Source organism: Saccoglossus kowalevskii, chromosome 9 (genome assembly GCF_978046115.1).
Source record: "Saccoglossus kowalevskii chromosome 9, keSacKowa6.1, whole genome shotgun sequence".
Lineage (NCBI taxonomy): Eukaryota > Metazoa > Hemichordata > Enteropneusta > Harrimaniidae > Saccoglossus > Saccoglossus kowalevskii.
This window is the reverse complement of record NC_140649.1, coordinates 18591043-18608178: the sequence shown is the minus strand read 5'-3', so window position 1 is coordinate 18608178 and position 17136 is coordinate 18591043. Positions and strand designations below refer to the sequence as shown.

Sequence of the window (17136 nt, the reverse complement as noted above, 5' to 3'; positions counted from 1 at the left end):
TGCTAGCTGGTCAACATTTTAGTGTTTTTTCACCCTGAATTATAACTTTAGTGCTGACTTGATCCATTTTTTGGTTCCTTTGCATTCTTTAGTTGTTAAGTAACTGGATATTAGTTACATATGTACCAAAAATAAAACAATAGTGTTATTGTTGGTTTTTAATATCAGTATTGACTGTTTTCTGATTACATATGGGATGATTTTGTGATTTATGGGGTCAAATGAACACTTGATGGTCAATGGTACAAATTAGTCTATTAATAGTTTTACCAATCATAATAAGGTAGGGTTTGGAATCACATGACCCATCACTTTCATTGATATCAAGCACATGAATAATTTCCCCTCCTTATTTATTTAGTCAGGTAATTGCATCAATTTTAAACAGAACAAAGTTTGTAGGAACCCTGAGTGGTTTGAATTGATTCAGAGTAAAATTGTACTGCGACTCAAACTCAGCCAGGGACTTGGTAATGGATCCTGATGCAAAAATTTTTGTTCCAATTTATTATCCTTTACAATGAAAATTGTGTCCATTGTTGTGAACAAGACTTTTCTGCTCTGAAAATAACTTATGCCAGAACAGCACTCAGACGACCCCCCAATAATTCTTACAGCTGTCAATCAGGTGTCAACGCATAAATTATTCAAAATCAGAGTCTGCATAGCATCTAGCCTAACAAGTTGGCGTAGGTGGCGCCCTGGACTGGTGGGGGTCGCAGCAGTCCAGGGCGCCACCTACGCCAACTTGTTGGTGGGGGTCGCAGCAGTCCAGGGCGCCACCTACGCCAACTTGTTGGCGGGGGTCGCAGCAGTCCAGGGCACCACCTTGTCAGGCTACATAGCATCTGACGACTTACTCATTAATTTTAAACTAACATAATTATCATGTAACATTCACATATTGTGTCAGAATTATGACTTTCAATAACCTGATATTTTATTTCAGATTTGCTATGGATGATGTAAATTTTTCTCTGAGTACAGATGACCCGGGTATTTTTCTCAACACCTTGGATGACGAGTTTAGCATTGCATACAATAAACTGGGATTGAATGAGATGCAAATGACGAAATTGGTAAGGGAGGGGATAGAGATGAATTGACAATCAAATATTAAACCTAGATCCATAGCTTCCACAAATCATAAAGACAGTACATCTTTCCTATAGCATTCATAGCTAACATCATCATACCATATTCCACCAAGAGATTGTATAATAGACCATTTTCCGTACACTGCAAGAATCACGCGTTATGCGTGAAATCAAATGTAAAAACAGGACAAACAAAGGTCATAGCGTCGTAGTGGCGTCAAACATCGCGTGGGATTCGACAAACGCGAAAGTATTTCGGGGACATTTCCATGCTTAATAATGTGCTGTCCACATTTGATGATAGGCAATTTTGATTAAGGGTATTCGGAAGCAATATTCCTCTGTCGAAGATCGGCCGGTCGGTGTGAGCTACGAAATAAGGAAATTCGAGTTCAAAATCAAATCGTTCGATTTTTGCGGCAGACGTTCGACGCGCGTCTTTCATGCATCTCGCGAGATCTCGCAATTGTACGGAAAATCACCTATTGTAGTACAATCAATGTGTATATTGCATAATGTGATTTTTATGGAAATTGAGATAATGGGTTACAATGTAATCGAGACAAATATCAGGAATACATGTATGAATTTTGGTGCCAACATTCACTTACCTAAAATAAAGATTTAAAATATTTTTTTTTAAATATTTCAAAATAACTAATGCAAGAAATCGACATTGAAAGTAAACTTTTGAATACATACCTCTAATTACATTTATTATCCACAACGTTGTCAACCCACAATCATAGTTTTTAGATGAGGTCATTTAGATGGCGGATATACCTCCTTTTGTCAAAAAAACTAAGAATGGTGATTGATTTTTATTTTGGTATTTTAAATATGATAGGCGAAATTGACATTGTATTTTTTTTCTCACTGATTTGCAGCTTTATCAGGAAAACCGCACACATTTTATTGCTTCTGGTGCATATTAAATACATAGTTTTTTATCTTTCACTTGTTTATACAGACTTTTAATGCAGCAAAGTCAAGCTTCCTCCCACCAGGTGAAAAGCAAGATTTACTGGATAACTTGAGAAGAGTATACAAAATACCAATCTAGATCAAAGGGCTACGGACTTACAATTTCACAGTGACCTCTGGGTAAAATGATTGAAGGTTGTGTGTACTGGATAACTTGAGAAGAGTATACCAAATACCAATCTAGATCAAAGGGCTACGGACTTACAATTTCACAGTGACCTCTGGGTAAAATGATTGAAGGTTGTGTGTACTGGATAACTTGAGAAGAGTATACCAAATACCAATCTAGATCAAAGGGCTATGGACTTACAATTTCACAGTGACCTCTGGGTAAAATGATTGAAGGTTGTGTGTACTGGATAACTTGAGAAGAGTATACCAAATACCAATCTAGATCAAAGGGCTACGGACTTACAATTTCACAGTGACCTCTGGGTAAAATGATTGAAGGTTGTGTGTACTGGATAACTTGAGAAGAGTATACCAAATACCACTCTAGATCAAAGGGCTACGGACTTACAATTTCACAGTGACCTCTGGGTAAAATGATTGAAGGTTGTGTGTAAATAATTCTCTAAAATATTCATTGATGTTTTGAATGTGAACGAAACTAGAGTTTCATTGGGGGCATGTAGGACTATTATGTGACTTATTTGATGTTTTCAATGGACTGCAGGCAACATTTGATGATTTGCAATTATTCCGCAATTAGAGGAGCAAGTTCAGATAAATACTTAACACCCTTGCAAACTTTTAGGCCAGACTTTTTTTATTCCTTGTTTCTCGAGTTTTTATAAGGCAATTTTTTTGAGGAGGGCGGAAGAAAAATAAAATTAATTCTTTTTTTCCATTAGATTAGTGTGATTCTCAAAGAATTGTAAGTGAGATCATTGATCGAAGAGAAGAAATGAAATAAAATGTTATTCCATGTATAACCTTGTTTCTCATCTGTGCGAGACTTCAGTACTTTGATCATGATACTCCCAGGAAAATGCAAAAAAAATGAAGATAAAAATAAAAAATTTTTAGCAATTTTTTGCACTTACAAGTCGGCAGGCGCGAGAAATTACGCTGAAATAAAATTTTTATCTCATTTTCGGCTCCTGTTCATCCGGCGGGTTCGCGAAACAAGGGATAATAAATATCTGGCCTTACGAATAATAGTTGAATATAATTCTTAATTTTCTAGATTCTCTGTATTAAAATGTATACTTTGGATTTTTACTTGCTCAAAGCAAAACCAGAATATTGATTAAATTATAGTATCAAACATTCTCTTTATTTGGTGAAAAAACTTGATATTATCGGTTTCATCTTCATTAGTTCAGTATATAGTCAGGCGGGCACAATTTTTATTTGTCCATTTTGGTCAGTTTGTAGTTAGCTGAATGTTAAGCTATATGATTGGTTTTTATATTAATAACAATATTTATGTAAATAAGAACATTTCCTTTTTTACCTTTCTTCAGAGTACTGTACAACAATGTATTCAAAATATTCCCCAACTCTAAAACCTTTTTCAAAGTATGAATAGTATAATTTGTGATTGTATTAACTGTTTAATTTTTATCAACAAAATAAAGGAATAATAATAACTAGTTGTGACACTCTCTTGGCCTTGGGCTTGAATGCTATTCACAAAATATTTGGACAGCACTGGAAAATGAAATTCATAATAGAAAGCCAATGAGTTTTTCTAACAAGTCAAGAAGCATAATAGATCATTCAAGAATGAGTTAGAAGGTGAAAATTGCCGTAAAATATAGATGCCGGTTTTAGAACGCCCATTTGTTACTACACAACTGACAAACGTACATAGTGTGAATTGTGAATACAGCTATATAGTGGTTTACAATCTGCATATGAAAACAATTGTGGCAGTTTACAATCTGCATATGAAAACAATTGTGGCAGTTTACAATCTGCATATGAAAACAATTGTGGCAGTTTACAATCTGCATATGAAAACAATTGTGGCAGTTTACAATCTGCATATGAAAACAATTGTGGCAGTTTACAATCTGCATATGAATACAATTGTGGCAGTTTACAATCTGCATATGAAAACAATTGTGGCAGTTTACAATCTGCATATGAATACAATTGTGGCAGTTTACAATCTGCATATGAATACAATTGTGGCAGTTTACAATCTGCATATGAATACAATTGTGGCAGTTTACAATCTGCATATGAAAACAATTGTGGCAGTTTACAATCTGCATATGAAAACAATTGTGGCAGTTTACAATCTGCATATGAAAACAATTGTGGCAGTTTACAATCTGCATATGAATACAATTGTGGCAGTTTACAATCTGCATATGAAAACAATTGTGGCAGTTTACAATCTGCATATGAATACAATTGTAAAAGTTTACAATCTGCATATGAATACAATTGTAAAAGTTTACAATCTGCATATGAATACAATTGTGGCAGTTTACAATCTGCATATGAAAACAATTGTAAAAGTTTACAATCTGCATATGAATACAATTGTAAAAGTTTACAATCTGCATATGAATACAATTGTAAAAGTTTACAATCTGTATATGAATACAATTGTGGCAGTTTACAATCTGCATATGAATACAATTGTAAAAGTTTACAATCTGTATATGAATACAATTGTGGCAGTTTACAATCTGCATATGAATACAATTGTGGCAGTTTACAATCTGCATATGAATACAATTGTGGCAGTTTACAATCTGCATATGAATACAATTGTGGCAGTTTACAATCTGCATATGAATACAATTGTGGCAGTTTACAATCTGCATATGAAAACAATTGTGGCAGTTTACAATCTGCATATGAAAACAATTGTGGCAGTTTACAATCTGCATATGAAAACAATTGTGGCAGTTTACAATCTGCATATGAAAACAATTGTGGCAGTTTACAATCTGCATATGAATACAATTGTGGCAGTTTACAATCTGCATATGAATACAATTGTGGCAGTTTACAATCTGCATATGAAAACAATTGTGGCAGTTTACAATCTGCATATGAAAACAATTGTGGCAGTTTACAATCTGCATATGAAAACAATTGTGGCAGTTTACAATCTGCATATGAATACAATTGTGGCAGTTTACAATCTGCATATGAAAACAATTGTGGCAGTTTACAATCTGCATATGAATACAATTGTAAAAGTTTACAATCTGCATATGAATACAATTGTAAAAGTTTACAATCTGCATATGAATACAATTGTGGCAGTTTAATTGTGGCAGTTTACAATCTGCATATGAATACAATTGTGGCAGTTTACAATCTGCATATGAATACAATTGTGGCAGTTTACAATCTGCATATGAAAACAATTGTGGCAGTTTACAATCTGCATATGAATACAATTGTGGCAGTTTACAATCTGCATATGAAAACAATTGTGGCAGTTTACAATCTGCATATGAAAACAATTTGGCAGTTTACAATCTGCATATGAATACAATTGTGGCAGTTTACAATCTGCATATGAATACAATTGTGGCAGTTTACAATCTGCATATGAAAACAATTGTGGCAGTTTACAATCTGCATATGAAAACAATTGTGGCAGTTTACAATCTGCATATGAATACAATTGTGGCAGTTTACAATCTGCATATGAATACAATTGTGGCAGTTTACAATCTGCATATGAAAACAATTGTGGCAGTTTACAATCTGCATATGAATACAATTGTGGCAGTTTACAATCTGCATATGAATACAATTGTGGCAGTTTACAATCTGCATATGAAAACAATTGTGGCAGTTTACAATCTGCATATGAATACAATTGTGGCAGTTTACAATCTGCATATGAAAACAATTGTGGCAGTTTACAATCTGCATATGAAAACAATTGTGGCAGTTTACAATCTGCATATGAATACAATTGTGGCAGTTTACAATCTGCATATGAATACAATTGTGGCAGTTTACAATCTGCATATGAAAACAATTGTGGCAGTTTACAATCTGCATATGAAAACAATTGTGGCAGTTTACAATCTGCATATGAATACAATTGTGGCAGTTTACAATCTGCATATGAATACAATTGTGGCAGTTTACAATCTGCATATGAATACAATTGTGGCAGTTTACAATCTGCATATGAAAACAATTGTGGCAGTTTACAATCTGCATATGAATACAATTGTGGCAGTTTACAATCTGCATATGAAAACAATTGTGGCAGTTTACAATCTGCATATGAATACAATTGTGGCAGTTTACAATCTGCATATGAATACAATTGTGGCAGTTTACAATCTGCATATGAAAACAATTGTGGCAGTTTACAATCTGCATATGAATACAATTGTGGCAGTTTACAATCTGCATATGAATACAATTGTGGCAGTTTACAATCTGCATATGAAAACAATTGTGGCAGTTTACAATCTGCATATGAAAACAATTGTGGCAGTTTACAATCTGCATATGAATACAATTGTGGCAGTTTACAATCTGCATATGAATACAACTGTAAAAGTGTACAATCTGCATATGTATACAACTGTAAAAGTATAATCTGCATATGAATACAACTGTAAAAGTTTACAATCTGCATATGAATAGAACCATAGCAGTTTACAATCTGCATATGAAAACAACTGTAAAAGTTTACAATCTGCATATGAATAGAACCATAGCAGTTTACAATCTGCATATGAATAGAACCATAGCAGTTTACAATCTGCATGTTAATAGAACCATAGCAGTTTACAATCTGCATATGAAGAGAACCATAGCAGTTTACAATCTGCATATGAAGAGAACCATAGCAGTTTACAATCTGCATATGAATAGAACCATAGCAGTTTACAATCTGCATGTTAATAGAACCATAGCAGTTTACAATCTGCATATGAAGAGAACCATAGCAGTTTACAATCTGCATATGAAGAGAACCATAGCAGTTTACAATCTGCATATGAAGAGAACCATAGCAGTTTACAATCTGCATATGAAGAGAACCATAGCAGTTTACAATCTGCATATGAATAGAACCATAGCAGTTTACAATCTGCATGTTAATAGAACCATAGCAGTTTACAATCTGCATATGAATAGAACCATAGCAGTTTACAATCTGCATGTTAATAGAACCATAGCAGTTTACAATCTGCATATGAATAGAACCATAGCAGTTTACAATCTGCATGTTAATAGAACCATAGCAGTTTACAATCTGCATATGAATACAACCATAGCAGTTTACAATCTGCATATGAATAGAACCATAGCAGTTTACAATCTGCATATGAATAGAACCATAGCAGTTTACAATCTGCATATGAATACAACCATAGCAGTTTACAATCTGCATATGAATAGAACCATAGCAGTTTACAATCTGCATATGAAGAGAACCATAGCAGTTTACAATCTGCATATGAAGAGAACCATAGCAGTTTACAATCTGCATATGAAGAGAACCATAGCAGTTTACAATCTGCATATGAATACAACCATAGCAGTTTACAATCTGCATATGAAGAGAACCATAGCAGTTTACAATCTGCATATGAATACAACCATAGCAGTTTACAATCTGCATATGAATAGAACCATAGCAGTTTACAATCTGCATATGAATAGAACCATAGCAGTTTACAATCTGCATGTTAATAGAACCATAGCAGTTTACAATCTGCATATGAATAGAACCATAGCAGTTTACAATCTGCATATGAATAGAACCATAGCAGTTTACAATCTGCATATGAAGAGAACCATAGCAGTTTACAATCTGCATATGAATAGAACCATAGCAGTTTACAATCTGCATATGAATAGAACCATAGCAGTTTACAATCTGCATATGAATAGAACCATAGCAGTTTACAATCTGCATATGAAGAGAACCATAGCAGTTTACAATCTGCATGTTAATAGAACCATAGCAGTTTACAATCTGCATATGAAGAGAACCATAGCAGTTTACAATCTGCATATGAAGAGAACCATAGCAGTTTACAATCTGCATATGAATACAACCATAGCAGTTTACAATCTGCATATGAAGAGAACCATAGCAGTTTACAATCTGCATATGAATAGAACCATAGCAGTTTACAATCTGCATATGAAGAGAACCATAGCAGTTTACAATCTGCATATGAATACAACCATAGCAGTTTACAATCTGCATATGAATAGAACCATAGCAGTTAACAATCTGCATATGAAGAGAACCATAGCAGTTTACAATCTGCATATGAATACAACCATAGCAGTTTACAATCTGCATATGAATACAACCATAGCAGTTTACAATCTGCATATGAATACAACCATAGCAGTTTACAATCTGCATGTTAATAGAACCATAGCAGTTTACAATCTGCATGTTAATAGAACCATAGCAGTTTACAATCTGCATATGAATAGAACCATAGCAGTTTACAATCTGCATATGAAGAGAACCATAGCAGTTTACAATCTGCATATGAATACAACCATAGCAGTTTACAATCTGCATATGAATAGAACCATAGCAGTTTACAATCTGCATATGAATACAACCATAGCAGTTTACAATCTGCATATGAATAGAACCATAGCAGTTTACAATCTGCATGTTAATAGAACCATAGCAGTTTACAATCTGCATATGAATAGAACCATAGCAGTTTACAATCTGCATATGAAGAGAACCATAGCAGTTTACAATCTGCATATGAATAGAACCATAGCAGTTTACAATCTGCATATGAATACAACCATAGCAGTTTACAATCTGCATATGAAGAGAACCATAGCAGTTTACAATCTGCATATGAATAGAACCATAGCAGTTTACAATCTGCATATGAATACAACCATAGCAGTTTACAATCTGCATATGAATAGAACCATAGCAGTTTACAATCTGCATGTGAATAGAACCATAGCAGTTTACAATCTGCATATGAATAGAACCATAGCAGTTTACAATCTGCATGTTAATAGAACCATAGCAGTTTACAATCTGCATATGAATAGAACCATAGCAGTTTACAATCTGCATATGAATAGAACCATAGCAGTTTACAATCTGCATGTTAATAGAACCATAGCAGTTTACAATCTGCATATGAATACAACCATAGCAGTTTACAATCTGCATATGAATAGAACCATAGCAGTTTACAATCTGCATATGAATAGAACCATAGCAGTTTACAATCTGCATATGAATACAACCATAGCAGTTTACAATCTGCATATGAATAGAACCATAGCAGTTTACAATCTGCATGTTAATAGAACCATAGCAGTTTACAATCTGCATATGAATAGAACCATAGCAGTTTACAATCTGCATATGAAGAGAACCATAGCAGTTTACAATCTGCATATGAATAGAACCATAGCAGTTTACAATCTGCATATGAATACAACCATAGCAGTTTACAATCTGCATATGAATAGAACCATAGCAGTTTACAATCTGCATATGAATACAACCATAGCAGTTTACAATCTGCATATGAATACAACCATAGCAGTTTACAATCTGCATATGAATAGAACCATAGCAGTTTACAATCTGCATATGAATAGAACCATAGTAGTTTACAATCTGCATATGAATACAACCATATTGGTTAATAATCTTCACATGAATACAACAATTTATTATTTTTCTGGAAAAGTGAGCTGTATTTTACATTCAGTCAGTGCTGTATACAGATTTTAGTAGACTGGCCTACATGGCAGTTTTATTGCTTTATATATGATAATTCTTTTTAGAAATAAGTCTGTTCTGCCACACCCTCTGTAGTTGTCACTGTGTTTTGAGGTGATAAATATGCTAATTAATAGCATTAATTATGAGCTGCCTGTCAATGAGAACTGTTAGGTCTGAACTGCAACTCTAATGCGCACATATGACCTGACATTTGTGCAAGCGTACATTTACTTTTATTTTTTGAAATATACCAGTCATAGTAATTTTGCATACAACCAAGATTTAAAAAAAAATTATAAAATTCCATGGATTGGCCAGTCTAGAACTTTAGATTAAGTTATTTAGTAAACTACTTCAATGGCATTCATTAACTATAGCAACACAGATGTTAAAATGTGTACAGTTACTTGGAGAATATCGTAATTCAAGTATATGTGGTTGTGACTATCAACAAAGCAACTACAATTGTGATATGGTTAAAAAAAGGTAAGTGTAGTCTGTCCCTTCATTCCTGGTGTTTTCTCATATAATAATCGTCTTTTCTTTACAGCTTTCAAAGTGTTATTCGGCTCAGGAAATAATTCCACATATTCCCCTAGATAAAATATAAGAATGCCATTGTCAATGACACATAAATATCAATGTTAAGGTCATGAGAAAAACAAGTAAAAGCTGTCAAAATCTAGAGATTATTTGGCATCCTAATCTTGGTTTGTAATAGCATATTTTATCCTTATAGCCATCCAAATCTCGGTTCTTGACCCATACATTATAGCTTAACTTTCACTATATGCATTAATTATACATAATGGATTACCTTGGTTTTCACACTCATTAGATGATTCTCTACAATCCAAACTTTCATCTCTTGACCAACTTTCATCATTTTCAACAAAACAGTAAGACCCTTCCATACCTGGTTCATAGTGCACTGTTCTGTAAAATTCCTGTAAAACAACAAACAAACTTGTTTTGTTTTTTCAATGACCACAAAAGATCAATGAAGGAAAGCTACTACCTTGATTATTCTAGATAAGAACAGTACAATGAATAGTTGATGTATTGTGTTCAAAATTAATATTTGTTTAATAATTTTAAAGCAAAAAAATGTGATATCTTTTTTGCCTTGCTGAAAAAATGCCTAGAAAAACACATCAATTAAAATTAAGAACAATTTACAAATTAAGTTTGCATAAGACTGTTGATGATGATGCATATGGGCATCCAATCAGAGGCACTGTTATTCTTTTTACTACTTAAAGCTCCGATTTACTTGCCCCAGGCAAGTGTGAATTGGAGGTGTGGCTATGCTAATGAGTGTTCTTAATCACTTGTATAGCCTATGACGCATCCTGTTTCAGCGGTCCAACATCATGTGACTTTTGATTGACAGTAGTTAATTATTCAAGATTAGTAGCGCATCCCTTTCCTCGGTTCGTGTTTTTGACTTTTATCCGCCAAAATCTCAGCTCGTACACTATTTATTGTCATAAATACTACACACAGTCACTGCTGTGATATTCATAGTCATGTGCATCCACTTTGGCACAACATAATCGACCTGTAAGTTCGAGAAAACACGTTTTTACGGGAGCTTGGCTGGAGCTGTTCACTACAGTGTGACAAGCAAAGAAATAATCCCTATTGTTTAGGAGCGTATTTATAGTATACCTGTGCCTTTAACTTTGCCTACCTGAAGAATTTTGTATGGTATCCATGGACATGTGTTTACCAGCTGAGGTAAAGATAATGACATAATAACTTTCAAAGTAGTTGCTGTTAACATCACTTGCGCACAGAATGAATTGATGCAGTTAAATGTCAGCAGAAAACACTCATGCTGAAAAAGAATAATCACTTAATCAAATTTTTTATCACAGATTGAGCCAAATTCAAATTCCGCACAATTGAGAATGTTACTACACATATATGCAATGCATTGTGGGAGAGGACTTTCCATTGCATAAATGAGAAATTATTATTACACTAGGAACTAAATAATTTTTTATTATTTTTTTTCATCCACACATATATGAATATTATCACTTTTTCACCGACCAAAATTTTAAGATAAATGTGTTTGAGGAATGTGATTGCAAATTTTAAAATACTGTAAAACAGGATAAACAATTAGAATGTAAAAACAGGATAAACAAAGGTTATAGCATTGTAGTGGTATCAAAACATCGTGTCAGATATTCAACCAACTATTTGTATTTCCACACTTAAAAATGTGCTATACACTTTTGATGATTGTCAACCTTGATGAAGTAATATAAGCCTAGTTAGGGTATTCCAACAACATATTCCCCTCTGAAAAATTGGCATGTCGACTTTGAACTAGAGAAATACGTCAAGTTCAAATCAAATCATTCAATTTCGGGGACAGATATTCGATCGTCTCGCGCATTATGTGAGAACTTGCAGTGAACAGAAAATCACCTATTCCTCTACAAAATAGAGAAAAATCACAGTATAAACCTTTTTACCACCAGTTCCCTCTTTTTATCACAAGTTTGAAAAATAGTCCTGTTTATAGTCAGCACTTTCTTTCAGAAATTAGGACAAAAATACCCAATTTTTTGAGTAAAAACTGAAAATTGACTCAAATTTTGTCCAAAATTTGGGTTAATTTCCAGAAATAATGAAGAACATAAGAAAAAAAGTGCAGAATATTTTGGACCAGAAAGTCTGGTGGTTAAAAGTTATTTAAGTTTGACAGACAAAAATGTTTACCTCAAAAGTGATATGTCAAGAAATGTAAATAAAGTGATGCAAATAAATACCCACACGACTGATTTCTTCAGTCAGCCATGTCCTTTTTATCCAGTCTTCTTTATTCCATACTGTAGTTTTTTTTAATGCATAATTTCCTACTTCTCGGATTAATCTAGCACTCTCCAGATTAGAGTAAGAATATAAAATCTGAAACAGAACAATTCAAATTTCAGTTCAAAGTACAACATTTTTGAAGAAAAGCGATATCTTAGAAAAATCGAATAATTTAAACATATTCAGCTTATATATATGGAAACAAATTTGTAGTGATTAAACCTAAAAACATGAACTTAATGTAATTTGGCATGTTCACTCTATTGGAATATAAAAGAATGTAGTTGTATGCCTTCAGAAAAAACATTCTGTATTAGCATCCATCCAGATTAGTGACAGTTTTGGCATTCGATACACATAATATGAATATTACAAAAGGATATCACCTTTCTAATAAATACTGCCTGAAAAATTAACCTCACCTTCGACAAGATAATTATATGTAAAATTGTGTTCATATTTTTTTTTCAAATATTTTGATCAAGCTATTTCTGTAGCTAATTATAAATGATGCCTATTTGGTGCATAATTAGCAATAATGTTATTAAATGAAAAAAAACAAAAACATGCAAAATATTGCATCAAAATATTGGTTGAAAAAAATTAAGGAAAATATCAGGTTTACTAAGTACAACATCCAGGTTGTAAATTCCAGATTAAGGAAAATATCAGGTTTACTAAGTACAACATCCAGGTTGTAAATTCCCGGTTGAAATCACTACTTCCATCAAATGGAAAGATGCATCAAAATTCTGATCAGAAATATATTTAATTCAATCATAATTGATGAGTATTTTCGCTGGGTGTTTTCACAACAAATGGCAGCACACTGTTTTCCTACCTTAACTTCAAATCCACTGGTTGCATTTGAAAAATGAGTGGCAGCTGAACTTAATTTGGCGATGTTGCTGACAATCTTACCTGAGAATAGATACCTAGAATGGAATCATAATACACAATTATTCAATTATATTGAATTATAATTTATATTTGAGAGAGAAATTATTTTAAATAGGCATACACACTGGTAGTAGGCATACTGTTGTGCTTAAAATTGTAGCCATAAAAAATGAAAAGTTCAAAACATATCTACAAATCGTAATTTCATTTGCTAAAAATAATGTTAATAAGGGAATAAATTACACAGGTTAGTGGCAGAAAGAATCTCAATGTGAAAAAAACTGCAAGAGGGAGGACTGCAATTCAGCGGCGCCACCAAGTGGGGGATATAGGGTTCTCCATACCAGGGTGTGGAGTTTTTGATAATTCTAAGTTCAAATGGAGCATTCTATGGCTTCCTTGAGGACAACATTACTATCAGACAGGTCACAGTTGAAGACTGTGGCCACATGTGATCCCTGGTCAATCAGAATTTTATGGCTGCCAGAGAATCCCAGGGTAAGGGGGCGCAAGGACATGGCATGAGGGCGCTACACCCCTGTTCGCTTGTTTAAAAAAATCCCTGATCATCATAATATTATGTACAAAAATAATACTCTGCATACAAATTACAAGAATTATAGATAAACATCCTGTACACAACCAAGAGTGGTTCAATACTTTTACAGTCGTACATTTCATTTGTATTGAACCAAATTTAAATTCCGCACAATTGAGAATGTTACTACACATATATGCAATGCATTATGGGAGAGAACTTTCCATTGCATAAATGAGAAATTATTATTACACTAGGAACTAAATAATTTTTTATTATTAAAAATTTATATGGGCTAATAGTAAACATACTTTATATACCTGTCTTGTGTTGTCTTGTATGTATATAATAATACCCAACCTATATGGTACTTGGATGAAAGACCAATAACATTATGTATTAAAGACTGCAAACCAATGTCTGTGGATAATTCTGACAAGTCATACAAAATGATACAAGTTCTTTCATCTACTATGATATCAGCAAAAGATCTGCTGACATTGCCTTGGCAGGGGGCTCTTAAATTATCATAATTGCGTTCAACAATAATTACTTCATACCTACAAACAGAAGAAAGGCATGTTTTAAGTGATTATGGCCAAGATGAATATATACACAGATTTTATGACTAGACCATATGGAGCAGGCAGGATGGGTGTGGTTAGTGTGATTTTATGACTAGACCATATGGAGCAGGCAGGATGGGTGTGGTTCGTGTAATTTTATGACTAGACCATAGGGAGCAGGATGGATGGGTGTGGTTAGTGTAATTTTATGACTAGACCATATGGAGCTGGATGGATGGGTGTGGTTAGTGTAATTTTATGACTAGACCATAGGGAGCAGGATGGATGGGTGTGGTTAGTGTGATTTTATGACTAGACCATAGGGAGCAGGATGGATGGGTGTGGTTCGTGTAATTTTATGACTAGACCATATGGAGCAGGCAGGATGGGTGTGGTTAGTGTAATTTTATGACTAGACCATAGGGAGCAGGATGGATGGGTGTGGTTAGTGTAATTTTATGACTAGACCATATGGAGCTGGATGGATGGGTGTGGTTAGTGTAATTTTATGACTAGACCATAGGGAGCAGGATGGATGGGTGTGGTTAGTGTAATTTTATGACTAGACCATATGGAGCAGGCAGGATGGGTGTGGTTAGTGTAATTTTATGACTAAACCATAGGGAGCAGGATGGATGGGTATGGTTAGTGTAATTTTATGACTAGACCATAGGGAGCAGGATGGATGGGTGTGGTTAGTGTGATTTTATGACTAGACCATATGGAGCAGGATGGTTGGATGTGGTTAGTGTATCTTTTTGAGACCGTATGGGGAAGGCAAGATGCCTGTGGTCACTGTACATGCATACGTATCAGATAAAATATGAAGTATGTGTGGGGTTTGAAGAGAATTGGCCCAGAATACAGCCTGAGATACAGCACTAAACACACACACACAGACTAAAAAAACCATAAGTCAAAACATAAAAATGTCACAGGGAAAATTAATATTCAAAATGAAAATATCATCAATTGTCTGACTTCGGCGTCACAGGAAAAATTAATATTCAAAATAATAATAATGAAAATATCATCAATTGTCTGACTTTCGGTGTCACAGAGAAAATTAATATTCAAAATAAAAATAATGAAAATATCAATTGTCTGACTTTCGGTGTCACAGGAAAAATTAATATTCAAAATAAAAATAATGAAAATATCATCAATTGTCTGACTCACACTGAAACACAGTGTAATGTAAATCAGAGACTTTCTTAATGATAATCACATCACCATCACATTTATCCACAAGAGGCCAATGTTTGAATATGTTATGTGAAGACACATACATGTAGTAATTTAAACATACCTAGATTCTAATAATTGCAACAATTCAACATTGCTTGTTAACTTCTGTGAACCAATAAAAGTGTATTTATCTCCAACAGCCTCTTTATTTCCACCTATGGAAGTAGAACAGATCTAACAGGTTTAAAAATACATGGTAGCAGCAAACTGCTTAGACCTTCCACTGAGTGATAGACAATTGCAGGGGTTCAGGTTATTTTGACCACAGAATACTCAATAAGTATAGATGTTAAAAGACCAGTGTACATGATCATACATTTACATTCAAAATTGCAACAATGAATCCCCAGTCTAATAAGCACCACCATGTCACAAAACCTTGGTACATTCCATGATTATTTTTGAGAAAAACCAACTAATAGAATGCAAACGCATGTTGTAAAATAAGCATTTTAAGCAGGAATGGGACAAGTCTCTGTTAATAATTATATCAAATCAGACGTATATTTAATATGCAATAATGAATAAACATACACTCAAATCACTTTTATCATACAGTGTAGATCACTACACCTATGTGATTTTTATATATCCGTATAAGATCTCTGGGAACTATTTGACGCAAACTAATTTGATCGCATAAGACAGAGCCAACGACACTCGTGGTATGTACATTATTTGTTGCATTGACATTCCTATGTACTTATCATTGTATAATGCACAATGAATATCAATATCCACCCAACCCAAAATATCAAAGCAACCACTGTACCAGTGTACCAGTTTTATGAAAAAGACGTAAAAGTTTACTTTTGGGAAGGCTACTGCCCATTCCTCAATGTTTAGTTTTTGTTATTGAAGTTTTGATGGAAGCACCTGTACATTGTGCTTCAAACAAAACACTGTGAAATGATTAATTTTCACTGGGTTTAAATTTCACTGATTTAGCATTTCAGGCACATTCAGTGGGTTTTAAATTCATGGTTTTATCATTTAGATAAGGTGTTCTATGCTCAATTTTACATATTCACTGGATTTTAATTTAGCGCATTTTCCAGAAGGCGAAATAAGCAAAATTAAAACCTAGTGAATAATTAATCGATTTACAGTACTATAAAGTGATTGCATACCTAGATAATGACATGGTAATTTGCTAGTAATATTGTGAACAGTCTGTAAGGATATATGTCGTATATTTTGTCTTGAACACAATTCTTGCCATGGTGACTGCTCTTGATATTCATATTCAATAACCAACGAGAACTGATTCCAAGGAAAGTCTTCACC

The 17136-nt window shown here is 33.7% G+C and overlaps 2 protein-coding genes across 3 annotated transcripts in view; one reads left to right on the top strand and one right to left on the bottom strand.

Annotated features, from left to right (window-relative positions):
- The window catches only part of LOC100377048 (adenosine deaminase-like), a 43043-nt gene extending 39367 nt beyond the window's left edge, over nucleotides 1-3676 (top strand). For both annotated transcript variants that reach the window (XM_085503261.1, XM_085503262.1), the window contains exons 7-8: nucleotides 950-1079; nucleotides 2068-3676. In XM_085503261.1, coding sequence (XP_085359387.1) covers nucleotides 950-1079; nucleotides 2068-2160 — 223 coding nt within the window. In that variant the 3' untranslated portion in view covers nucleotides 2161-3676. The remainder of the gene's footprint in view (nucleotides 1-949; nucleotides 1080-2067) is intronic.
- Nucleotides 3677-10241: 6565 nt separating this feature from the next.
- LOC144363065 (protein shortage in chiasmata 1 ortholog-like) lies at nucleotides 10242-17071 on the bottom strand. Its single transcript, XM_085503968.1, is given in 7 exon segments — nucleotides 10242-10360; nucleotides 10583-10712; nucleotides 11459-11605; nucleotides 12556-12690; nucleotides 13439-13532; nucleotides 14356-14596; nucleotides 16987-17071. Coding segments are annotated over 7 exon segments (951 nt in total).
- Between the last annotated feature and the right edge of the window lie 65 nt (nucleotides 17072-17136).